General features: G+C 41.3%; 1 protein-coding gene across 4 annotated transcripts in view; it reads right to left on the minus strand.

The window, feature by feature from the left end:
• Positions 1-27,500, minus strand: part of LOC147017206 (CUB and sushi domain-containing protein 3-like) — an 879,227-nt gene that overhangs the window by 593,125 nt on the left and 258,602 nt on the right. For all 4 annotated transcript variants that reach the window (XM_085846657.1, XM_085846658.1, XM_085846656.1 and 1 more), the window contains 3 exons: positions 24,964-25,158; positions 21,387-21,594; positions 12,460-12,572 (listed from right to left, as the gene is read on the minus strand). In XM_085846657.1, coding sequence (XP_085702783.1) covers positions 12,460-12,572; positions 21,387-21,594; positions 24,964-25,158 — 516 coding nt within the window. The remainder of the gene's footprint in view (positions 1-12,459; positions 12,573-21,386; positions 21,595-24,963; positions 25,159-27,500) is intronic.

A 27,500-nucleotide genomic window follows, 5' to 3' on the forward strand; every position in this document is an offset into this window, starting at 1 on the left:
GTAAAACCCCAGAATTTGCTTTTTTCCCATGTGGAGTCTTTCCCATTGTAATGTCGATCCGAGGTGCCGGTGGATACAAAAACTACAGATCCTGGTCTAACACATCAATGAATCAATTTATGAACAACAACATGGTGGCTAACTTGATCAAAAGCTTAAGAAAAGTCAGTAGCAACCAAAACTGAGGATTGTTGATGTTTATAAGTTCCCTTAAAAATATTACAAAGTTGTTATTCGTCTTTCAGTTGCTCCTGTTAGGGGTCACCACAGCGGATCATCCGTTATGATCTGCATACTGATTTGGCATAGGTTTTATGCCGGATGCCCTTCCTGATGCAACCCTGGTCGCCTCTTACGACACAGGGATAAGGATTGGCTTTCGCCATGGTTCGGGGCTGCCCTACACCCTCTCATAGCACGGCTCAGCGCAGAGCTCCCGTCCTCAAGCGATCCTCCAATCCAAGCCTCCGAGTAGCCGGATTACAGGTGCACGCCACTACGCCCGGTAAAAATATTACAAAGTATTTTAACTAAATAGTGGGTTGGAGACAGACTCTTGAGAGAACCAAACTATTGAATGTCAATCGAATTCCTAATGTCCTTCCTTCCTTCCTTCTATATAAGAGTGCTGCTTCATCAGGATATAGATTACCACACTGCAATTGCAGCCATGGAACAGCACCGATACAACCATTACACAAGTACACTGGTACTCTTTTACCAACCGCAGAAGGATGGCAGGCTGAGTCAACCCCAGCTGGTGTTAATTCAGGGGAAAAACGTGGTTCGAACTCAGGACCCAAAGATCCCAAGCCAGCCACCCGAAGCACTAAGCCAACACCATGCTTGTGTCCTCAGATATCCAACTTACAACAAAATTCTCAAAAAACTTTGGAACATAAGCATGAGTGAAATTGGAACAAATTATTAAAATTAGGTGGTTGAGATTTAGGAACCGGTATAACATAAACAGATTTCCAAAATTCAGGTAATACACCTTCACGAGGTGAGCAAATGACTCTTTCACTTTGAGGGAAATACAATTCATATGCAAATGCATCGTGTGATGTCATATACATTTATACACACACACGCACACGCACACACACACACACACACACACACACACACACACACACACATATATATAGTATATATATATATATATATATATATATATATATATATATATATATATATATATATATATATATATATATATATATATATATATATTTGAGTCAAATTATACACATATGTTTAACCCAATCATTTGTTGTTTCCCATCTGGAAACATATCAAGACCCAATCACGTCTGTCACCCGTGATTAGAGGGAATAACAAATCAGCTCTCACGACATCAACTACCCTAGGTGGCTCGCATTTCCATAATTAACCCTGATGCTCTTCCAGCCAAAGAAAGCTGCATAAAAGAAAAGCTGCACAAGATAAGCCCGAGTTGCTGTTTCAAACCATACCTGGGTTCCTCTGCACCTGCAGACATTCACAAGTAACACAAACATGGGAATCCCAATGCTACTTGCCCCTTCACCCACCAGACGCTTTCAGCACTTGTTGGTGAGTAATCAGTATGCAGCTTTCTTTGGCTGGAAGATCATGGGGGTTAATTATGGAAATCCGAGCCACCTGCAGCGATTGATAAGGTGAGTCACTAGGCCTTCCTGAATCCTGTTATGATCTGATACGTTTTGCCCATGCTTACGGCTCTACTGAATCCTGAATCAAAAAACCAACCGACCACTAAAACCCTTTCTTTTCTCCTAACCTTACCACCAATATTGTTGGCATCTATTGATTTTGAAAGTCTACTCTCTCCCCAACTATCAAAATCTTTGATATGAATAACAAACAACTAGTGGGGCAACTTGGCTAAATATAGCATAACAATTGTGCATTTTGTGAGGAAAGCACCAAATTTGGCACACTAGTAGCCTATCATATTATGAACAGATTTGGATATTGGGCCATCTCAAATTCAGCCGCTGATGGCTGTGGCAGCCATTTTCCACTACCATCAAAAATTTTGAGATGGTCCAATATCCAAATCTGTTCATAATATGATAGGCTACTAGTGTGCCAAATTTGGTGCTTTCCTCACAAAATGCACAATTGTTATGCTAAGTTGCCCCACTAAACAGCAGTCATATTGTTTTACAAAACACGACAGCAAACAATAGCGGTCCATACTCCACTACTTACAACTTCCCCATCGGAACATCCTCCCACTGACAACCACCTCCTTGCTTCTTATAAACTAAACCAGTTATTGATCCAGTATGCTATTCTGCCATTGTGTCTGTAACCCTTCACCTCAAACCAAACAACCTCTTGTGTGGTACCTTCTCAAATGCCGATTGAAAGTGTCAGTACATTACATCCACCACACTTCCCTCATCCATCCAATCAGTAAACTCCCTCGTATAATTAAAATAATCGATAATGACCCCCTTTCGTGAAGTCATGATTGTTTTTTTTATGGCTTTTTATATGCTGGCACTTAACATACAGTAAAACTTCCCACCTCAGAGCAAAAGCCCAATTTCCACCGCATTTCAAAACTCATTTTGCCTTTTCTATTATCACTATCCACATGTGCTTTAAATTACTTGGTACAAAACGACGAACATGCATATTGTGGTCTTCTATTTGAATGGCGATGATGGGCCATATTCAGGAGTTCGAAATGGGCAATGCGGTGAATCCATTTCTGGGTACACGTCGTGTCGATTACTCTTATAAAAATTGAAGCACGATTTAAGACAACATGTTTAAACATTAATTCAAACTTTGCTACACAGTATTCACCGATGTGTAAGATACACAGTACATTTTAAGTTCTGTGTCACATTGTTTCAGAATTCATCCTCATTAAACGTTGTACTCTCAGATTGAGTCCCCACGCTGCTGGCACTACAAAGATGGTACCATCTATTTTGATTGAAGGTGTCACCGAGGTTGTACGTGTGAACTTGTTGTGTTTTTATTGCTGGCAAGTCATGCATTTTCATTCACGAGTTGGTGGTGATGCCTCTGCAAGAATCATTGTGGTTTCATGTAATCATAATGTCTTAGCAGAACTGTGGTGGCTTATTGTACAGTGTGTGTCGGATGTGATAGCATAAACAGGGAGCAGTAGTTTATTACTTACGAAATCTATAGATTTCGTAAGTATATTGGTGACTTCCGTCCTCTGTTTGTTTGTTTGTGTTTGTGTGTGTGTTTGTAGGCACGATAACTCGAGAACGAAAGAAGGTACCAATGTCAAATTACACCACGTGATTCAGGATTTTGGTCAAAATCGGTCAAAGGTCAAGGTCACAGTGAGGTCAAACATCCAAAACATTCGAATTTTGATGGTTTGGTACAGAATCATCATAGAAACTTCTGGTTTGCGTCGCTACGTTCTCGAGAGACAGCTTTTATTAGACAAGGTCAGAGGTCAAGTTGACGATTTCGGAAGTACCAGTCTATGACTGCTTGTTTGTTACTTACGAAATCTAAAGATTTCGTCAGTATATTGATGACTTCCGTTTGTTTGTTTGTTTGTTACTTAAAAAAACAAAAGATTTCGGAAGTATATTGATGACTTCCGTTTCTGTTTGTTTGTTTGTTTGTTTGTTTGTAGGCAAGATAAATCGAGAACGGAAGAAGCTACCAATGTCAAATTACACCACGTGATTCAGGAGGGTGATGGCAAGTGCTGATTAGATTTTGGTCGAAATCGGTCAAAGGTCAAGGTCACAGTGAGGTCAAACATCCAAAAAATGATAACTCGAGAACGGAAGAAGCTACCAATGTCAAATTACACCACATGATTCAGGAGGGTGGTGGCTACCGCTGATTAAATTTTGGTCAAAATCGGTCAAAGGTCAAGGTCATAGTGAGGTCAAACATCCAAAACATTCGATTTTTGTTGGTTTGGTGCAGAATCATCGTAGATACTTCTGGTTTGCGTTGCTACATTCTCGAGAGACAGCTTTTATTAGACAAGGTCAGAGGTCAAGTTGACGATTTCGTAAGTACCAATCTATGACTGCTTGTTTGTGTGTTTGTTTGTGTGTGTGTTTGTTTGTAGGCACGATAACTCGAGAACGGAAGAAGCTACCAATGTCAAATTACACTACGTGATTCAGGAGGGTGATGGCTAGTGCTGATTAGATTTTGGTCAAAATCGGTCAAAGGTCAAGGTCACAGTGAGGTCAAACATAATTCCGTAAATTCATGTGGAGAAATGGAGTATTTTTGCTTCGGTCGATGTTACGAGTTCGTTTTAACTTCGATTTTAATTTTGTCTTCGGTTTTTGTGATCGCTTCGGACGCTAAAAACTCGGTTGTCGAAATTCTGGTAAAAATCGGATGTTTTGGAGACGTCATAAGATTGGATAAAAAATATTTCACTCGACGCATCACAGCTCGTCACGTGGTGCAGCGCGCTCGAGCAGAGGCATCGTTGATCACTTAAAGGTTTTCCGTGTGCGCGCTGACGGTGTTTTCGATAAAGATGGTGTTTAAAAGTCATTTTTTTATCCCAATAAAGATTATCGTCGCATGTCTGACTCGCCAAGCCGGCAGATCATGTAAAGGTTGTTGTTGGATGGCCGAATATTACCGTTTTGTGACTTTGATAAAATAATATTAAATAATTGCGTGGAGAAATGGAGATTTTTGCTTAGGTCGACATTACGATTTTTGATGGTTTGGTGCAGAATCATCGTAGAAACTTCTGGTTTGCGTCGCTACCTTCTCGAGAGACAGCTTTTATTAGACAAGGTCAGCGGTCAAGTTGACGATTTCGTACATACCAGTCTATGACTGCTTGTTTGTTTGTTTGTTTGTTTGTTTGTAAGCACGATAACTCGAGAACGGAAGAAGCTCCCAATGTCAAATTACACCACGTGATTCAGGAGGGTGATGGCTAGTGCTGATTAGATTTTGGTCAAAATCGGTCAAAGGTCAAGGTCACAGTGAGGTCAAAAATTCAATTTTTGATGGTTTGGTACAGAATCATGGTAGAAACTTCTGGTTTGCGTTGCTACCTTCTCCAGAGACAGCTTTTATTGGACAAAGTCAGAGGTCAAGTTGACGATTTCGTAAGTACCAATCTATGACTGCTTGTTTGTTTGTTTGTGTGCAGGATATCTCAAAAAGTTGCGGATGGATTCACACAAAACTTGGTGGACATGTTGGGTGTGTGACAATGGCGAATTGATTCGATTTTGGTGAAGATCTGGATCTGGATCCGAATACGAGATTTATTTAATTTAAAAAGTGATTCTTCACCATTGATTGAGCCAAAAACAAAATATTTATTGGGCCTGATATGTTCTATTGGATCAGGTATTGTGTGGTGGAGGTAAGCGCTCCACTGAGTGCCCTTCTATTTTTCCAATTGTTGATCAAGGGTGTTTGGCTTACGTGACACACTCAACAAGGGCAGGCTTGTGAGAGTTCGCAGGCATTGGAATCAAAGCCACACCATTCAGTGCAGAAAGAAACTTGTCTGTAACCACTCAACCAAACAGTCAATTTAACAGCAAATAGAAGTTAGTCTCAAAAATTACTCATTTCAAAGAGAATCTGCCAAGTTCTATTGAAATTTCTTCGTTCGACATGCATCGATAAAATCCGTGTGTTATGCAAGTAGTGGAGTTTGGACTCCTTGCATTATACTCCCCAATTTTGATGCGTCTTCCCTTTGTTTCCTGGGTTGAGGTCATTTTCTGAAGATGTGCACAAAACTATATTCTCAAACTACAAACAAGCAGTCATAGACTGGTATTTACGAAATCGTCAACTTGACCTCTGACCTTGTCTCATAAAAGCTGTCTCTGGAGAAGGTAGTGACGCAAACCAGAAGTTTATACGATGATTCTGTATCAAACCATCAAAAATCGAATGTTTTGGATGTTTGACCTTTGACCGATTTTGACCACAATCTAATCAGCACTAGCCATCAACCTCATGATCACGTGGTGTAATTTGACATTGGCAGCTTCTTCCGTTCTCGAGTTATCGTGCCTACAAACAAACAAACACACACACAAACAAACACACAAACAGATGACGGAAGTCATCAATATACTTACGAAATCTTTAGATTTCGTAAGTAACAAACAGATAGCCGGGGGTGAAAACATAACCTGCTTCTCCTTCGGTAGTGGAGGTAACTAGTCATAATCACAAAGGGTAGTGTCGTTTTGAGGCAGGCCTTCATTCTGGAGTAGATTGAAGTAGGTTAGTTTAAAGTTGTTGTTGCTGTTGTTATTATTATTGTTACTAATGCAATTATTAAAATTCATCTGAAAGATAATAATAAAGAGAGTCTACAGGGTTTGGATTGAAGTTAGATTATATTATCCATTTGTTCATTATTTGGTCTGATAAGATTGTATCTTAGGGAGCAGAATACCACTAAAATGAAACCTCACTCTGGTCTTACAATGACATTAATCCTTGAGGAAATTGCAATTTGACGTTTCATATACAACTGTATGGAAATGTAAGACGACACTGAATCATAAATTTATTTTCTTTTGCAGTCCCTTCCATTACGACACTCGTCTCTGCTCACCTTTTGATTACAAATACTGATTTAACTTAAAAATATAAAAAACCGGCACTGCATCCACTCCAGTTATCATGAGATCGCTGTGAACAATAAATAAAAATAAAAATAAGCCTTTGTTTCCAACGTGTGATTTGCTTTGAGAAAAACAACAAAATCTTTAGGACTTTCATTATTTCAGAGGATTCCTTTGAGTAAATAAGGAAGGCTCAGGAATGGAGCTCATCAATTTTGCATACCCTGCGCTGAATACAACATTCAGAATGTATTAATGCTTGTAGTACATGCTCAAGAAGAAAGGAAACCACATTACGATATACACCCTTTGAGGTTGCAACATAAATTTTGAAGTCATCCAATTCTTAGCGCCAAATGTTTTGACGCTTTCTTTCCACCAAGGGAGAACTGGCTGGCCGCTGCCAGCACAGTGGGCTTAATCACAACCCAGTGATCAAATGTGGATAAAGGAAATACACTCAGCCCCCGTGTGGATTAAAGTAGCAGGAAGCCAAAGCAGAACACAATGTTTTTCATTTTATGAGAGAGACTGAATGTTCGAATCGTTAAAATACTCGATCGCATCGTCATGAAAGTCAAATTAGAAAGGAAGGAAACTAAGCTCACCCAAGGCTTACAAAATCTCTCTTTAGATCTGATGAGAATCTTAACAACTTTCCCCCAAATGTTGCAGAAGATATTTGTTCTTTCTGTGAATGGCGAACAAGGCCAACTTTACATGTGGCTTGCTGTCTTTCCCTACTCTCGTACCAAGGTGTGGCCCTCAATGAAATCTTTTCATCTACTCTTCCTCTTCAAACTGGAGTGCCCCAAGGCAGTGTCCTGAGCCCAGTCCTATTCCTAATCTTCATCAACAATCTCTCTGACTTCACAGGAGTGCCAAGGAAGGGCTCTGTGTCTGAAGGATGAGCGATGTCACAGCAGAGGGTGCACTCGTTGGCAAATGCAGCGTGATCAAAAAGTCCCTGTGCACCTGCAAATATGTACCGCTACCACCGAAAGTGGATGGAGGTGATGTTTTCACCATTGTTTTGCTGTCTGTCTGGTTTGTTTGTTTGTCTGTGAAGAGGATATCAAAAAAAGTTACCAACAGATTCAGACAAAAGTTGGTGGACAGGTTGGGTGTGTGATGATGATGAACTGGTTCGATTTTGGTGAAGACACGGTGACTAGAATGTTTTTAAGTGATTCTTCACCATTGAGAGATAGGGCCAAAAACGATATATATATAGTATGATATCTCAAAAAGTTTCCAACAGATTTTGATTGAAACTTAGTGGACTGGTTGGGTGCATGACAATGAAGAAATGATTAGATTTTGGTGAAGATTCAGATCCAGAATGATTTTATATCAACTTCGATGATGGATTCCAGGACCTTGCTGATCATTGGGAAGTAAGCTAATTGTTCTGTAGTTAAGGGGACTGATTTTTTGCACACAGAGGGAAAGGGATTTTTTGCAATGCAGTGACGTTGGCAGATAGAAGATGACCTGGGCACAAATTATCGGGCGAAAAGAGCAGAAAGAGGATGTGCAAGAGCAACAGAGCAGTTTTTAGGACGCGTGAGCTGATTCCGTCTGGTCCAATTGCAGAATCAGTCAAAGGTTACCATAAACTTCTCGACCTCAGGTGCAAACGAGTCTAGGATCAGTTGGGTGCAACTCGTTAAGGCGAGGAAAGAGAATGAGGGGTTGGGGACACAAGATTTTGTAGCAAACACAGAATTAAGGCATTCGGCCTTCTCACGAGTGGAGTCGGCTGTGGTGCCATTTGAAGAAAGGGAAGGGATGGAACCTTTGGGATTCCGGAAACACTTAACAAGGGGCTAGCAGGTTTTAGAGGAGGGTGACAAGTTTGAAAGTTAAATCTTTAGGATGGACAGATGTTGTTTTCTGGCTCTCCTGAAAGTGGACACACACTTGCTGAGGGCTTTTTGGAAAGCAGTGAAATTGCTTTCAGTCAGGTTTGCTTTCCAGGAAGAGAAGGCAAGTTGTTTCAGAGCAGCTACCTCATCGCATGGTTCAGTTTTCCAAGGGCAGGAAGAAGGGTGAGATAACTGAAGATGAGATGGGATGAATCTGTGCATAAGAGAGAGGAGGTCTCTGCTAGAATTCCCAGACAGAGTTAATACCAGGGGCAATAGATATAGGAGATGGCCTCTCAAGTGAGATTTGTTGAAGTCCCTGCAAATCTGCTTGAGTGTGCTGCCAGATTCACCAGCATTGAGGAAGCTCACTGAGAACAGCAAGAGAGATGTTGACTCTCACAAGCATATGATCAGATGAACCAATTGGAGCAAAGGAAGAGCAGGAGACATTTGCATGGAATTTTGTAATTACCAATTCCAGAAGGGACGATTTGCCATTGGAAGAAATCCAGGTGGGAAAATTCAAAGATTGAGTCAGTCCCATAGAGTCACAGAAGATTTATTTTGCTGAAGTGCCATGGCTTGTGAGAGAGGAAGAAACATGCAGCCAATTCACATGGTGACAATTGAAGTCATCATGTATGAAGAAGAGAAGTTGGGATGAGTGGTCAAAAGTTGGTCCATGTTGTCTGAGGGAGATGTCGATGTAGTAGTTACTGTTGGAGGACAGCACAGCACACAGGCAAACAAGAGGTGGGAGCAGAGGGAAAGTCATAAACAGAGGTACTCCGGGGGGGGGGTTGGGGGATTGGGAGGTGTAGCTTCAGTACAAGGGGAGTGAGAAATTTAGTTCCTCATGTAAATTGCAACTCCTCCACTGGGATGGAGTTCAGGCCTATAAAATCAAGACAAAAGCCAGAGAGAGAGAGAGAGAGAGAGAGTCAGGGATGTCCTGTGGGAGGAAGGATTCGGTTAACACAGATGTGATGTCCCATTTATCATCAGAGGCCTTGATTGAAATATCTGTCAGGTTAGAATGGATACATTGAATATTTGAGGTCCACACAGTTAGAGACAGTGGAGGCAGTGTTGGGAGGGTGCAGGACAGAGGGGTGCTTTGTGAGAGCAGAGTGAGAGGGAGGCTTTGAGGGGCGTGGTGAGGGGACGGTTTGAGTGGGTGGGGTACGGGGGAAGGTGTGATTGGTTGGGGTGAGGGGGTAGCATTAAGAGGTTGGGTGATGGAGAGGTGCAGAAAGGGGGGCATGAAGCTGTGAGAGGGTGTGGAGGGAAGCAGAAGGTAGGGACATGAAGTTGAGGAATGCTGATTCCACATTTCAAAATTGGACAAATGGATATTAAGATCATGGGTGGGAGGAAAAAAATCATGGTGGGAGGAGAAAAAAAAAGGCACAAAAAAAGGTGATGTTGTAGGAATGGGAGGAGGGTTGGTGGACCAAGCGCTTCGCTGACAGACAGTTTTGGAAAATAATCTTTGTGAAGAAGATGAAGATAAATCGATTGTGGCGAAGAAGGGAAACACGTAGAGTACTCCTGATGGAGAAATAAGGAAAGTGAAGCAATATAAAATGTCTTCAAAGGTTTTAAATGTCTTCTTCAAATGTATAAAATGTCTTCTTCAAATGCTTTTAAAGAAAGAAGGAAGAATAGATTATATTCAATGAAGATTCAGTTTGGAGATATTAAGAAAATGGGGAAAAAACAATGGTGAACAGGAAGTACAAGCAGAAGGAAATTAAAGTCGAATGAGGTCCACATAGTTAGAGACGTGTGAAGTGCTGTGGAGGAGAAACCTTTTGTTTGTTTTTATTTTTTTGGAGTGAGGAAGGGAATAGGAGAACCTTATTCTTCTTATTCTTCTTCTGCTTCCTCCTTTTCCATGTGCAGCCTGCGGCTGCTGGTTGTATCATTGGTTGATGGCGCGGCTGTGCTGCTGATGCAATGCCCATATTACCGGTACACTGGTGCTTATTTCTCTGACCTCGGAAGGATGACAGGCTGAATCAACCCCACCTGCTATCAATTCAATAGGTGAAAAAGAGGGGCTCAAACTCAGGACCCGAAAATCGCAAGCCAGCTGCCTTGACCTCTAAGCCAACACCAGGTGAGGATAACGATGAGTAAGTACAAGTAAAATATTTGGGAAGAAAGAAGCAAAACAAGGAATCCATCCATCCATTGCGACCATACTCTGTGCGGAGCGTTGGTGCTGCCCAAACAAGCTCCTTGGCTATTGGAGCCAATCCTGGATGGGTCGCCACTCCGACACAGGATAGCAGCAAGCTGGCACTCATTTTCCCAACCTCAGATGGATGACAGGCAGAGTCAACCCCACCTGGTATTAATTCAACAGCTGAGTGGGATTTGAACTCAGGATTCTAGAATCCCAAGCCCACCACCCTGACTATTAAGCCAAAACCAGGCATATAATGAGGAATACAGAGACAAAAGGGAAACAGAATTTTCACATTTGCTCTTCGATGAGCAGCCAAAGTAGGCTTTGAACAACACGAAAATTAATTAGACAAATACAACACAAGAAGATACAATTTATCACTCGGATGAGATATAACAGAAAAACACAACTAATTCCGTTCAGCAAACCGAGTTTCAGTGAGTTTTAAGTGGCAGTGGCAGATTATACCAACACATGGAAAACAAATCCCCGAACCGGAGCTCTCTGGAAAATCCCCTTTATTTGCTGATGAATCTGCCGTGACATCCCTCATCCTTCAGACAGGCAGGCTGAAGCCACTTCCCTCTCTTCAAACACTGAAAAAGGTCACAAGCTGGTCCAACACTTGGGATATGTCTTCCAATCCTGACAAATCTCACACTGTCACTCACTCTCACTCTCTGCTAAAGAACCGTCTGGCAAGTCCTTCCATCTATTTTCTTAACAACTCTCTTGAGAAAGTTCAATCACTCAAACTTCTGGGTCTCACAATATTTCTTTCTCACAGTTCTGACATTCTTATGCCGTGATCTTTCTTGGGCAAACCACATTTCAAAATTGGCCTTCAAAGCCAGTCACCGACTGGCCATCCTCCATCATACAGTCTTCACTCGCAGCTTGATGGAGTTCTGCTCCCCTCCCCCCACTGGTCTGGCACCCCTGCCTCACACCTTGCTCTGCTTGAAGCTATCAAAACATTGGCCTTCAAGATCAAAGAAATCTCCCATGATAAAGCAGAGTCCATTGGTCCTTTCATTTTCTTCCCCATCGCAGACAGGTCAGTGGCCTCTCAATCGATTTCCTCTTCATTTCTGGTCTTGCACCCTCTGCCCTCTCTGTGTTTTGTTTACTCCCCCCCCCCCCCAGTTTTCTGCAGAACACACATGGTCCACCATCAATCCACTTCGAGTGAAACTTCCAAAATCCAGTATCACTGCTCACCTCCACTCATGTATTTCCTTTTTTCCCCACCTGTGGAATCAACTTCCACATTCTCTTCAATCTCATTCTTCCCTAAAGACTTTCAAGACAACTGCTCACTAGCATGTCAGATCATTCTCTATCAAAAACCATGATCTTTTCTCCCTAAGTCACCTCTCTACCCAACCCCTTCACCCCTGCCCCCAAAAAACCCACATGTTTCCAAATTTTCAGTTTTTCCTTCCCGTGTTTGCTTCTGTATTATTTGTCCGAGTCTCCCTCTATCTCGTCCTTCAACTCTGCTCCGTTGGTGGCCCCCACCCCTCTTTCCCCTTGTTTCTTTTGTTCTGTTGAGTCCTGATCTGTTCAGTGTCCTCGCTCTTCCAGAAGCCTTGACTTTGTTTGTATACAAAAAGAAGAAAAAAAGGAATGGTGCACAGGATTCATTTACGAGCTTAAACAAGCCAAGCCAAATTTAAAAACTCACCTGCATCACGCTCTTTTGATTCCTTTCTATTCGGTTATGAAGAGCGACATTGGCTGACATCATAGGAGTGGAGGAAATTGTGCGACTAAAAATTGTTTCACTCACCGATGTACTGCAAACTGAACCCTTTTCGGCTGTGGCTGCCGTCAGCTGTGAAGTGCAGCCGAAGCCAATGCTTGTTGCTCAGTATGGGTGAGGGAAGGTTTGTTCCTGTTAACCTGCAAACAGCAAGGGGTTTACTCAGGACTCAGGATGGAGGAAAGATTGCGTGCTTCATTAAACAAAGTGACTCTCATTACCCTTTAAGTTTTTTGCTCTTTCAAGACAAACTTTGGTTTCGTGAAGATAAAAGTTTTAAACTGTACAGGTGAACTATCTAACACCAGTCAAGAACTTACCCTTGGGTTTGTTAGCTATAGGCTGCACCAGGAGGAACTTGTTAACCCATCTGTTTTTTTTTTTTTGGGGGGGGGGGTTTACAGTGATGGTAGGTTCCTGGAAGAGCTTCTAATTATATCAGATGAAGGACAGACATCAGTAGACATCAATGTACTTCAACATGAATTACAAGGACATTAGTGAATAAAAGACGAATGATACGTGGGATTTCAATCTTGCTTCCCTGCACCATGAACCATCGGTTCCGATGGGAACACGAACAGGCCGACCCGAGCCTGTTATGCCTAAACTGGGTGAGAAAGCTACTCCTTCTGATTCCACAATACAACATGGTGTTGAGCAAAAGTGACCTGTAAACTCAGCACATATATCTTCATTGGAAATCATGCAAACTCTCCACCTAAGGGGATTAGAGAAGCTTGCGTGAGTAAAAATAGACACAAGAGGCCATTTGGCCAATTACATCTGTGTTTTACCAACACCCAATTATGTTAATCCATCAATTGAACTTATCTTCTAGTCACTAACTAGATTGGTAACAAATTCTGTGGAACTAATGATCAATGTGACTCCAAGAACAAGGTTTATAGATTTATTTATTTATTTTTAAAGAGCATGCAAGGAAAAATCTGACAGAATGACACAAGGGTTCTCTGGGCTGTTGAATATGAATTTGGTTCTCAACTGAATTATAAACTGTTAGAGTGGTGCTCTGCAAGCACAGGCTTCACATCAATGGATGGCCTGTTTTTTTGGGGGGGTGGGCATTAAGCTGGGGTACCCGTTTACTCGCACCTATTGCAGGTGGATATCAAAGATAGGTGGATATCTATGTCTTTCGAAGGTTAGGTGAGTTGTAACCAGCATCGAGGTCAAATTAAAAATACCTGTTCGAACGTTTTGTGGCAGCCCTGGGGGACCTAACACAACCACTAGCTCTCGAGGGCAAATCATGACACCAAGGTAAGAGATTTGGCCTACCTTCAGATCAAGGAAGACACAACATGATGATAATACAAGGAAAGGAAGAGGCAGAATTGGAATCAACCAATGTGGATTAAGTAATAAAACACACAAACGACATGTAACATTAAAAAAAAAGTGTTTCTCGTTGAGATGAAGAAACACTCACTTTCAAGAAAAAAGAAAAGAAAAGCACGACAAATAAGAAAATGATTCGACCAGGGACGAGCGAAGGTCGAGGCCATTTATTCCTGATATGTGAAACACCCTGAAACCCATGCCGCCAGAAAATACTTTTTGGAATGCTGTCTACATTTTCCATCCAATCATCATGTAACTTTGCATCAATCGCTCAAGCAGTTGCGGAGAAAACCAATTTAAAAGCGAATAAAGGTGAAAAGGTAAGGGCGGAAGAAATAAAAAGTGAGGCCTTCGGCCGACGTTCCACAATGTGGTCAAGGATGGTTGTGGATGCCTATTACTAGTTTTTGTCATTTTTATAACCACATTAAATGTCACAAACATATCAGGCCAAAGCAGCCCACACCTCCCTTCCCTTTGCATGCAACAAAAGACTGTGGGGTAGTATCATTGGCACAGCTATGCTGCTGATGCCAATGCCCTCTGCTGATGAGAGCAATAATTTGGAATTTGTTTATGGTGCTGGTGATATCTCGCCTACTCTTCGTGAAGGACACCATGGGATATTTAATGTCCACCAACCAATGCTGGCAGATGGGACGCCCGTTTAACATCCATCCAAAGGGACGGCACACATATGGATGAATCAACATGCATGTGAAACACTGGGATGACATTTTGTAGCTGGGTCGCGATTCAAACCCTTGATAGACAGCTCAGAGGCAAATGTGCATACCTTGAGAGTCCAGGACATCCTGTGAGCCCCCTTCTCTCTGGTGCTTACACTGAATTATTTTTTTAAAGTCCCCTCATATAACACTTGTGTTATGAATGTCACAATAGACATGTACCCCTGTTTCATGCTTTCATTATTTGCACAATCATTTTTTTTTTTTTACCAAAAAATGGATAATCTCATTGAAGTGAGCTCCACCAGCTCCAATTACCACTTGAAACTACCCCCCCCCCCACCCTCTGGATAGAGTAGGAACTGCAGCTGTAGCATTGTTGAGCCCTTTACCGTGGAATATGAAGTGCTTGCAAAATTACAACAATTGAGTGCTGCAGTGTGATTTGGAGAAAATTTCTGCGAAATGACGTCATCGCAGCATTCCATTGTCATTTCACAGGCAGTTCGGACTCCGACTGCAAGGAGGCAGTTTAAGGTCTGAGATTACACATATATTGACCGTCTCCAGAAGGCATGCAGGGCCAGCAGGTAAGCTACTAGAATTGTCAGGTGGATGGTGATTGTTTTTCAATAAAGGAGGCCGAGAAAATGTTCTCTAATAGAATGTGTCCTTGGAAATGTGTGAATTCATCTGGAACATCTCTTGTGGTCACCTAAAAATTGGCAAGTGACAACTCAAAATTAAGTACGGCATAAAAAAATGATAATGTCCTCTGTATAGTGTAGGGAAGCTTACTATTTAAGATAGACATTTCTTTGTGGGGCCCATCATGTGTCAGAAGGATGAGGCTCACTGCATGCGAAGAACAAGTCGACAATTATCAGCATTTGTCTCCAATTCCCTTGCTCATGATGCCCCCAGTCGCAAATTATAACGTGTGTTTACATGGCACAGACTCCAACATCGGTCAAGTTTGTGATTGAAGGAAGGTTTTGAAAGCTTTCAATTTTATAAATAGATTTTCTGCACTTCAGATAAATTTATTTGCTTTCATTAACTATGAAGCTTAGTGGATTAGCATGAAGGAAACATAAGGTGCGGTCCCTTGGTGCGGAGGCATAAAAATAAGGGACTTGGACAAAATAGGTCATTTGGCCAATGTTGCCTGTGCTATATCCACACCACAATAATTCAATACTATTAGTATTGAATTGAGGGGGTGGACTAGTTTGGAGAGGAACAGTTGGGTGGGACATCACCAGAATGTTTGTTTCCTTCTTAAGTGATGAAGATGATTGTCGGGTGAGTGATGAAGAAACACGAACAGCACATTCACTTTTGGACGAGACCTCTTAGAAACATCAGAGTCGCCACACAGGTATACAATCACACATCCAACCTCAAGCTTCCAACCAAAAACCATGCACTCCTCTATCCCTGCCACCAATAGGTACCTATCAAATTCCAGTTTAAACCTATATCTATTGTTTCTGCTGCCACTACCTTTCCAAGGAAATAATTCCATGCATTAACTATTCTGAGTGAAAGACCACTACCTGACTGTCCTAATTCTCCTCCTCTTATTTACTCCCAGGCTCTGCCCCTTCAGCCCGATCACTGTCCATTCAACAGAAGAAAAAAAAAATGTTCTGGATACCTGAGAGGTACGCACACTCACCTCCGAGCTGTCTAATCTGGGTTTGAATCTCGGCCCAGCAATAAACTGTCACCCGGATATTATGCAATCAAGGCGAGGCATCAATGTACGTGTCGTCTTTGGAAGCACGTTTGATCCTTAACTTTGGAAATAAGTTTCTTGTCGCAGTTTGTTGGTTCCCATTGATAAAAAAAAGCAGAAGAGGAAAAAGGCATTCTGCTGTAAGGTCACTTTCAGAATGACCATATCATGGATTACTATCAGACATTAACTTAGTTTTGATTAAACCAGAGGAATACTGTCTCGTTGCAGCCATTTAATCAACTGATTTTGACACAACGTAACTTTTGCATCAATCTTTGCATTAATTTTCTTTCAATATTTGTTTGCAGTGCACACTTATCCTCAGGCAGTGCTATTAATCGTTGTGTTTTTTTTTATTCTTTTTTTGTCTGGTCTGGTCCACTGCAATATCATGGTTTTGCATCCCTTGATGTATGCAATTTAAACTTTTACATTTTAAGGTGATAGCTCATTGTATAATACAGAAAGAAAACAATTCCAAAGTCGTTTCAAAAAAATTCTGTCATCAAATATGTAGCAACGAAATGCTTATCGTGAACCGTTGCGAAGTTGGTCAGACATATTTGAATATTTATGAGTGAATTATATTTCATGAGTTGCCCTTCGTAGCAGAATATGGCCATTCACACACAACATGCGAACAACTTGGGAGTGTAAATTTTGTGTGTTGTGCAGTAGCTGCTGCCCGGACAACAACTGCACTCTGAGACAGCAAACAATGTAACATGGCGTCAAAGGAGTACGAATCTGGTGTCAATTTACTTGCTACTTGAAGCCCAGGAAGGAATTTGGAATTTATTTGGAGTGCTGTCAATAACTCGCTTACTCTTCGTGAAAGACACCATGGGATATTGAACATCCACCATCACCCGGAGTATTGGCAGACGGGTCACCCAACTTAACGTCCATATATTTGACTACATACACACGTAGATGCATCACCCTACATGCAAAACACCAGGATGACAGTTTACATCTGGGTTGAAACTTGAACCTTGGTTAAACAGCTAAAAGGTGAATGCACATACCTGTACGTTATGCTGGGGCAACCCTGCTTGTACACAATGCTAAAGTGAAAGTCCAAATCTGAGAAGAAAGGGCCTTCAATATGGCCATAATTATTGACCCTACAAAATGATGAATATAACAATTATTCAGTGGAAATATTTTAAAATGATTCAAACAATAAATCATTCATAAGTTTCTCAAGTGAAATTAAAAGTATGATGAACTTCTCAGGTTCAGACTTTGCAAACTTCAAGAGAACAGTAAAAATAAAAGCTTTTCAAGATCCCCAAATTATCAGTTCAAAAAAGTCTCCAAGCTCCTGCAATAGTGATATTATGTAAATGTTCATCATTCTATTTGGAAACTACTTGCCAGTTTATGAAATTCACTCAGTGTGCCAGCGATAACTTTCTCACTCTTCACGAAAAACACCATGAGATCTTTAACGTCGACCAATACCCAGGGCTGGTAGATGGGTCCTCCGGCTAAAAGACCCGCCGGCATATGACACGCACACGCACACGCACACGCACACGCACACGCACACGCGCACACACACACACACTGTGTGAAACGCTCGACTGACAGTTTGTAGCTGGGTCGATATTTGAACCCAGGCTCGATAGCTCAGAGTTGAGTGTGCACACATCTCGGCCGCACCACGAGCCATAAGATGCATTTTGTATTTAATACACTTTAGCAGTTGTCTACTTATGAAAACGGAGTTGTTATCAAATTGGTAAATTCAATATGAAAAAAATATCTCCAAAACCTTCCAATGGGTAATTAAAAAAAAAAAAATGACACACACAAACCACACAGACGACAAATTTTCATGCGAAATTTCCATACCAGGCAATCCTCATTTTCAAACAAGATTTCTTGTACATCATACAGAAAGAAAGGGTTACATCATTTTCATTCAAACGATCAACACTTGTTTCCACCCCCCTTGTAAATCAGGACCATTATAGTTCCCTGGAGTTGGCAGGCAGCTTTAATCTGAACTAATTCACCAAAGTCAATTTACAAAGATTGGGCCGCATGTTGACTACCCTGTGGCATGTCAGATATTGGCCATGTTCAATGGCATTTACAACCACAACATAATCACTTGCGTCATTGTGTCAAAAAGGCTGACGTGAAAAAAAAAACCCTTGCAAGGCTCCGTGCTGATCACAATGCATGAGCAATTTTTAAAGCAGCTTGAAACATAGTGCTTGTATGACAAACAAATCGCTTTCCTGGTACCTATTTATACTGTTTAATGTCCAGGGTGTCGGCAAATGTAAGAAGCCACTTAGAGGACGACAAAACAAGCTTTAGATCAAGAAATATATATATATATATATATATATATATATATATATTTTTTTTTCATTATTGTGGTGATGCTACACTGGGAATGTTTTGTATCATAAAGACAAAAAAAAAATTAAAAATTACCCCCGTGCGGGAGTGACAGTCATCTCTGCGAGAAAATATATAGCCTCCTGAAGGTAGGGCAGTTTTTGCAAATTCTGAAGTCACGTGACGCGAAAACGAAAGCGAATATCGAAAATCCGGCCTGACAAAATTTAGATATTGTCCCATAGATTGATATGCCACAATCAAATTCAAGATCGCTTGAGAAATGTAGGAGGAGATAGAATTTGAAAATCGTCATTTTCGCATGAAAATCGTCATTTTCGCATTTTTTGCCAACTTTGAAGTCACGTGACACGAAAACGAAAGCGAATATCGAAAATCCGGCCAGACTAAATTTAGATGTTGTCCCATAGATTCAAATGCTACAATAAAATTCAAGATTGCTTGTGAAATGTAGGAGGAGATAGAATTTGAAAATCGTCATTTTCGCAACGGACGGATGGATGGACGGATCGAAGGACATCTGTACCCATATTATTCGGTCATGCTCGAAGAGATGACCGAAAAAATGATTATGCAGAACCCGGATCAGTGTGAAAAGTAACTGTGACGAAAGAAAATACTCTCAAGTGGTTCTACTTTTGACAAAACCACGGATAACCACTCCCACACAAAATGTCTTTTTCTGCAAAACAACCGCACAAAATGAAGGGACACAATTTTTCTATCCAAGGCCGAGAAAAATAGAAGGGCGAGTTGACAGAGGGTTAAAACGCAACGGACAGACAGTGGGGCACAGATGTACAAAACAAATGAACAGCAAAAGAGGAGCGAGAGAAGGAGGGTTTGAAACACGGATCCCCACAAGCAATAAGGCTAGGTTAGGTTCGGTTCACTGGGGTAAGGATCACAAGTAGGGATCGTGGATGACATTCGATCGGAGTACACCGCCAACCTGAAACCCTTGAGGGAAGGGTGGGATTCATCAACCTCAGGAAGGCAGTTCCACACATAGAAAAGAAGAGCGACAAAGGAGTCGAGGTGGGCAGTAAGCCTGAGAGTTTAACCAGGAGGAGGCCACTGGAAGAATGTGTGTATCCTGGAGGAGTTGGGGATGGCCAGAGGATTGAGAGAGAGCAGAGGAAGCTCGACAAGAGGAGAGGCGTTAAAAAAAAGAGAAGCCAACAACCTGTCTGCGATGTGAGAGCAACAGACCTTGTGCTTTGGGTCTTTTTCTACAGATTTGCTGACGATCAAAATAAATCTCTCCTGAGCCAAACTTAATAACACAGGCATCATTTCTACATCATTTTATGCGCAAAGTATGAGATCAAGTATGGATCGAGAAAGACCCTGCCTTGTTCATCATCCTATTTACAAAGATTGGGCAATTTTTAACAACAGCTTAATCTTAACAGCTGAACAACAGGGCAACAGCTTAATCTTCGGATCTCACCGAAGGAGAGGGTATTGCATTTGGGTCCGTTTGTTTGTCTGTCTGTCTGTTTGTTTGTTTGTTTGTTCGCAAAAAAATTTCGTGTTTTTCTCCGCAATCAATAGTCGGATTGAGATGAAATTTTCACCAATGGTGCGACTACTGTTGTAGAATGTTTTAACGATAATTATGACGTCATCAGTCACGTGGTGTGGCAGCCATGTTGGAAAAATGGCAAAACTTTGGACCTATGTATCTGAAACTGCACCAAGGAAAAAATTGAAACTTCGTACAGAGCAAATACCCCTCATAGTGGGGCAACTTAGCATAACAATTGTGCATTTTGTGAGGAAAGCACCAAATTTGGCACACTAGTAGCCTAAGATATTATGAACAGATTTGGATATTGGGCCATCTCAAATTTAGCCAATGATGGCTGTGGCAGCCATAAATAACATGGGGAATGAGTTTGATATTCTCATGATGTGATAGGTGCCTTTGTTATGACGTCATAATTGCATATGTAGAACACTACATCCGATCAGTATGAAAAATTTTCAGGGTCATCTCGGGATAAAATGGTCCACAAATTTTTTTTGATGATGCCATCGGTCACATGATTTGGCAGCTCTATTGTTTTTTTTTTTTAAAAACACCTTCAAAAATCTTCTCAGAAATGGCTGAACAGATCGAGGTGAAACTTCACACATATGACCGCCTATCCATGAGGAACATAAGGTTCACACAAATGACATCATAGGTCACATGGTTTGGCAGCTATATTGGATTTAACCCAAAAACCTATAAAAAAAAATACACCACTCAAAAGAAGTCCTTGTGAGTGTCTGCAATCTGTGATTGCTCTTTTTATTGTTATGCATTGTGTTTGAGTGAAATAGCAGAGTAACATGTCATTAAAGAGACCAGTAGCTTTCTTTGTAATATTTTCTTTTTTTGTGAAAAAGAATGAATCTCAGCAACAGCGACACCACTTGCAGATCAAATTTCTTGCTGGAGTTGCACCTTTCCTTGCTTTTTCGTTCCTTATGATCTACGTGATGCAGTGGACAGCCCAGGATATATATATATATATATATATATATATATATATATATATATATATATATATATATATATATATATATATATATATATATATATATATATATATATATATATATATATAGCTTCATTGCAACAGCAAAGGCGTATGAAATCAGTGATTTGTCCATGAAAATTTATCTACCTTTGATTAATTGGAAAGGGCACATGGGATTATGGGGGAGAGAGCCATTCATGTGGTAATTATTCTAAATTTGGGAAGAAAAACAAGGTGGAAACTCACCAGAGGGCTGGAAGATCTGCACCCAATACCTCCAGGAAATCATAGCCATCCTCGAGTTGAAAGTCAGTGAAGATGAGTGAGACGGTATCACCCGGTTCACCGAGAACAAGCCATGTGCAGTCTACGTTGTTGGTGTACTCCCGTGGGAACCCGGGGCTACTTATGACACCACTTGGCCCTCTGACGGTGCTGCCACATGCCCCCCTCGCTGCATACAAAGCATGCAAGTACACCTGAAAATGTATCAGCTGTTCCAATATATAGATGCAATGCCATTTGTTTTAAATCAACAACTTAAATTGGGACCTTGATAAGATCACAATGAATCTCGACAACAAAACTTTATAAACGCTATTGCATATTTATCAAGCAATTTTGAGAAATATATACATATATCTTTCTCTTCCAGAGATAAATTAGTATCGCTTGCCGATGAGCTTTATAATAAGACCAGTATAATGTTTGTTACAACCCAACGTGGAAAATGAGGCAACAACCCCTTTCAACTTCAAACAATGATGCAGACTACCAAAGAATAAATTACACTATTATGATTTTAAAAGGATAAAGGGACAAGTACAGAATGAAACAACACAAGCAATCCAAAACAGATTGATATAGTGCAAGATTGGATCTCAATGGATATATCAGATCGTAGAACAATCAAATAATTAAGGCACACAAGCAGTAATGGAAACTATTGCTCTGCCTGTCTCTCTGACCAACTACATTGTCACCATCACAAAGTGAGTGCAGGAAAGAAGAAGAAAGCGTCAGACATTTAACCCTTCCCTTTCTCCAACGGCTTGAATCTCAGACCATCAGTTCATATTAAGAATTGGGTTGCTCTGCCCTGGACATGCTGCTTCTGCTTTCCCAACAATGCGAAGAAGCCCTTTATCTCAGACATAAGAACAGAACGGTCTCTCTGGACATATCTCAAGCATTTGATAGAGTTTGGCACCATGCCTTGATCCCTCAAATGCTTTACCTATGGCATCCAAGGCCACCTGCTCTCATGGATTACCAATTTTGTCCGCTCTCATAGTCAGTGCATTGTTAACTCCGCCACCGAAGGTGGAAGGAGGTTAAGTTTTCACCCCTCTCTGTCTGTTTGTTTGTCTCTTTTTGTTTGTGTACAGGATATCTCAAAAAGTTGTGGATGGATCCGGATTAAATTTTGTGGACAGGATGGGTGTGTGACGATGACGAACTGATTATATTTTGGTGAAGATCCAGGTCTGGATCCGGTTACTAGAATATTGTAATTCTTTACCATTGAGAGATCGGGCCAAAAACGATATATAGCATGATATTTCAAAAATTTATTGGACCCCAAATGTTCTCATGGATCAGGTATTGTGTGGCAGAGGTAAGCGATCGACTGAGTGTTTTCTAGTTCTCAATGGGATCTTCTCATCTCTTGTCCCTGTCAAGGATGGAGTGCTCCAAGATAGTGTCTTGGGCTTTAGATTCCACAGAATCCTTTATGAGAGACAGATGTAATGCAGGGTACCGATGTTAAGAGAGCAGTACTCCATTAAGAAATAGATAAAAGCCTTGTACAATCTCAGACGAGTTAAGATTTTTTGAGGCATGAGTTGGAATGATGGAGGACGTCCTGTCTATGGCGAGAATTGGTGGCCAACTTTGCTATATCGTCAGCCGAGGAGAGGCTGAGTCTGATGGCAAGCCCTGAACTTCAAGACAATCGACCTGTTCCAGTGGCTGACCAATGAAATAGATATGTGGATTAATTTGGCAATTATTCTGGAATGACAAGAGGAGACTGACATTTGCCAGGATGGAAGGAAGCATTGCATTCGTCAGAGCATCATTTAATCAATTCTCAGCAGAGAGCAATACAGCTGCTGTCTGCCTAGCAAAAGTACAATGTCATTTAAGCTTCTGCAAAAAGGAAGAAAGTGTTTTCTAATACATCAGGGAGGTGAAAGAGGAGGAGGTGAGAAGATTCTAGAAAAGACTCCTTCTAAAGAGGAGGTGAAAAGATTCCTTTGATAGCAATATGTTGAGTTACATGATTGGAGGAAGTCAGTTAGCCAGGAATGAAGGCAGCCTTATATGCTGCTAGTAGCGAGTGAGTTTTATGGGAGATTTTCTCACTCAGTGCATGGGTAAATGATGTTCAACAGGTTGTGGTTGTTCAGTTATCCCAGAACTAGATGGGCATCTCACAAGAGCCAGGAAGACTCAATCATACACCAGAATTGTTGTCTTTACCCTTGAGAACCATTTCTCTCAAGTCTCAGCGCATTTATGCGGTTATGCAGGTTTGCTATTATTTCAGAATATTTTCTCTTAGAATTGTGACTGGTTTGTGTGAAGTCGGTGATAGCATGATAGTGGAGCAGAAAGCGTTACATGTTTGCTGTTTTGATGTGGCAATGCGTTTGCTTTTATGAGTGGGAGGACAGTGAGAGTTATGATGGGACAACTTTGGAAGGGTGGAGAGGATTGAGGACTTTTGGCGAGGGGGGACGTCGGGGGGCGGGGGTGTTGAAGGCTTGAGTGTGGGGGAAAGGATCGATGCTTTCGGGTTGGGAGGTTGAGGGTGAGGCCTTGCGGTTGGGGGTGAGTGGCAAGGGTGTGGGGGGAAGAACAAAGATGGGACAGAGTTGGTAGGGGGAGCCTGAGGCATTTTTGTTGAGTTGTCAGAACTGCATGTGTGAGTTTACTCATAATAGAAATGTGTGTGTCACTGTTGGAGGGTTGGGTGGGGGGGGGGGGGGGTTATGCAGTCATCCTACGGGTAATGCGCTCGTATGTTTAAAAATGTGCCCGTCATGGTAATTACCCTTTTGACCCGCCCAAAAGGGCGAGTCCAAAAATGATATGTAAATGCTCTTGCACCTTCGTACCATGGGGTGATCATAACTACCATGTTTGGTGAATTTCTGCTTCACCGTTTTGGAGATAGCGTGACAGACAGATGGACACAGACTGACTGACAGATAGACAGACAGACGAACAGAGCTGATTACAATATCCCCCGTGTTTTTTTGAAGAAATGTGGAGATAATTATCGTTTCTGTTCCCTTAATTACATCATTTCTTTACCTCCTCCATTTACTCATTTGCCACTATCTCATTATTCTACATCCGAACATCCAACATCTTTTGATAAATGACCGACAGACTAGCATGTGGAGAACTTTTTCCCTTGGGAAAGCCAATAAGTCAAAAGCATAAAATTGGAAGATATGTAATTTCTCAAACACCGATGAGGCAATGTGTGAAATCAACGTTACAAAGAACTGTAAGATCAGCTGTCATTTATTACTTGACCTTTTTAGAAAATACATTTTTTAATGGGGTGAGTGGGGGGGGAGGGGCAACAAAACAACAAGGGTTCATCACAATGAGAAATTCGAATAATTTTTTTTTTATGATACACTCACAAAATGCCAAAATAGACCTATTTCAAGAATCTGTCTAACTCTAACCTCATCGTAATTGTTCAATAAATAAAAAGACAAGCCATCGGTCCGTTTTGGATCAATAAAATTAGCACAATTGTCCCGTCGCTATGTTACCATCTCAACCAGGAGGAACTGACCTTTGCAGTGAGGAATGGGAAAATCCCACGTGGAGGTTCCATCCACCAAAGCCATGCACGTCAGTATGCCATGGCCTTCAAGAATGAACCCAGGTGTGCAGCTAAAACGCACCGCGTCACCCACCTGGAAACGCGAGCCATGTAGTAGCATGTGGGGCGGTGTCCCAGGGTTCCCACATGCACTGCTTTGCACCCCTGCACACATTCATTGCATCAATGTCAGTAAACAGAGGTTAAAACAAAGTCAATAAACGGAATATATCTGTGATAATAATAACTTGTTTTAAAGGTATATAACTTTTTCTTTTTTTTTTGCATTTACATTCGTTGGCAATCCTAAAGCCATCTGCCTTATGCAACCACCTTCTCCAGGTATGGATCATTTTCAAGAGAAAAATCACCTTGCTGATGCAGATACTTGTCGAATACAGTCAACATTGCACTATTTCATGCCCATAGATCATTGTTGTGCATTGAGAGTTCTTCATGGTCCTTCACCACAGGTAGTTAGCTTTGAATGAAAAAAACAATATTTTATCAGTGGGGCATATCCTCGAGGTAACCTAAATTGGAGTGCTTGCTCTGAGAGAAACCAAGAGTGCAATACAATTAACCTTTTATAAGTCCATGAAATAATTTAAATTTAAATATTAACTTAAACTTTTCCTGTCACTGGGGATGGGTACTCTTCCTAATTTCTATACGAATAAATGTCAGGTGTGTGTGTGTGTGTGTGTGTGTGTGTGTGTGTGTGTGTGTGTGTGTGTGTGTGTGTGTGTGTGTGTGTGTGTGTGTGTGTGTGTGTGTGTGTGTGTGTGTGTGTGTGTCAGTGTGTCTCCCACATGACTCCAAAACCATGAAACCTAGCATCCTGAAACTTTGCATGTGTACAAAGAAAACTCCAAGGGAATGCATAAGTGAAAATTGGGTGTTTGCATTCATTAAAACACCCCCTTTTGAAGATAATTAATTAACGGTCTTATTTAATTATATCCTTCATCCGGCACATCCTCAGTCACCGTTCTCCATGGGATCTGAAGGCGTATCCCAGGTAACATATATGCAGTCTGAAGCTGCCATGTTTTTTTGGCCTGCTCAACCATGTCTTGACTTGGAACAGGCCGCAACAATTTCTTAACGTTAAAGTATTTTTTTTCACTTTCCTCACTCATATTATCGAAATAGCCTGTCCATCACAGCTACGAATCGGTGTGTACATCACTTGTGCAAGTGCGATAGTTTTCAATTAGGAGCTTGAAGTGATTTCATGCATTAATGATGCAATTTTCCATTATCTACCCTCACGGACTAATTAAAGCATATCATCAAAACATGATTTCGACTTTGAAGATTGGATATGGTCCAGTCTAAATAAGTGTCGAAATCTGGAATGAAATCTGATAAATGTAAAGAAATAATGAGTCTTATAACTAAGCCAACATACCTGTTTAGTTAAAGCAAACAAGACTATGGTCCTTCCTTCTCCATATATACACAAGAAAATGTGACATTCCCAAATCATTAAACTTATCTTTTTCTCCTGTTTGGAGAATTACATTTTGTGAACAAAAGATTTCGGAATGTGACAAAATTAACCAACTTCAATGAGCTATATGATATATAGTGCATTCACTGCTTGATCTCACCCCATGGCCCCAAGAGGGACTGTTTAACCAGAGCATCTGCAAGATTTGTGTCAAAATTTTCAGACATTTTGTGAGGTGCTCTACAGGGAATCAATGGAAATCTGGTGAAAAACAGATGTTTTAAAACAAAGTTATAACGTTTGCGCAGACCGCGAACCGATGTACCACGTGACGCGTGCACGAATGAGTAGGCAACGTGTGGATTATCTGCAATGTATATTTCATGGTCGATTAAACTTTACAATGTCTCCAGGGTTGGTCTACGTTAAACAGCAACTCTTTTGTGGACATCATCGTTTGAACAAATCCATTTTGTTTCTTTAACTGCTCTGGGTGTGGTGAAGACGAGCTTTAAAGTTAAAGGGATCCTATATGGTATGCAGCCACAGCCTGGCAAGCTGATCCTCATCATCCATTTAATACGAGTGCTTGCTTGAGTGCTTAAGCCACTTACCAAGCGGCCGTACAGTCGGCAGCAGTACCACACTACATCATTCTGAACGAATCATTCACTCACTGCGGACGCTTTTGCCATGCCATGTCATCCTGAGCGAGTGCTTCGTGCTCCATCATTCTGAGCGAGTGCTTCGTGCTCCATCATTCTGAGCGAGTGCTTCGTGCTCCATCATTCTGAGCGAGTGCTTCGTGCTCCATCATTCTGAGCGAGTGCTTCGTGCTCCATCATTCTGAGCAAGTGCTTCGTGCTCCATCATTCTGAGCGAGTGCTTCGTGCATCATTTATCCTGAGCGAGTGATTCGTGCTCCGTCATTCTGAGCGAGTGCTTTGTGCATCATTTATCCTGAGCGAGTGCTTCGTGCTCCATCATTCTGAGCGAGTTCTTTGTGCTCCATCATTCTGAGCAAGTGCTTCGTGCATCATTTATCCTGAGC

The sequence above is a fragment of the Eptatretus burgeri genome, chromosome 11, assembly GCF_056783735.1.
Source record: "Eptatretus burgeri isolate ZD-2024b chromosome 11, Ebu_testis_v1, whole genome shotgun sequence".
Taxonomy (NCBI): Eukaryota; Metazoa; Chordata; class Myxini; order Myxiniformes; family Myxinidae; genus Eptatretus; species Eptatretus burgeri.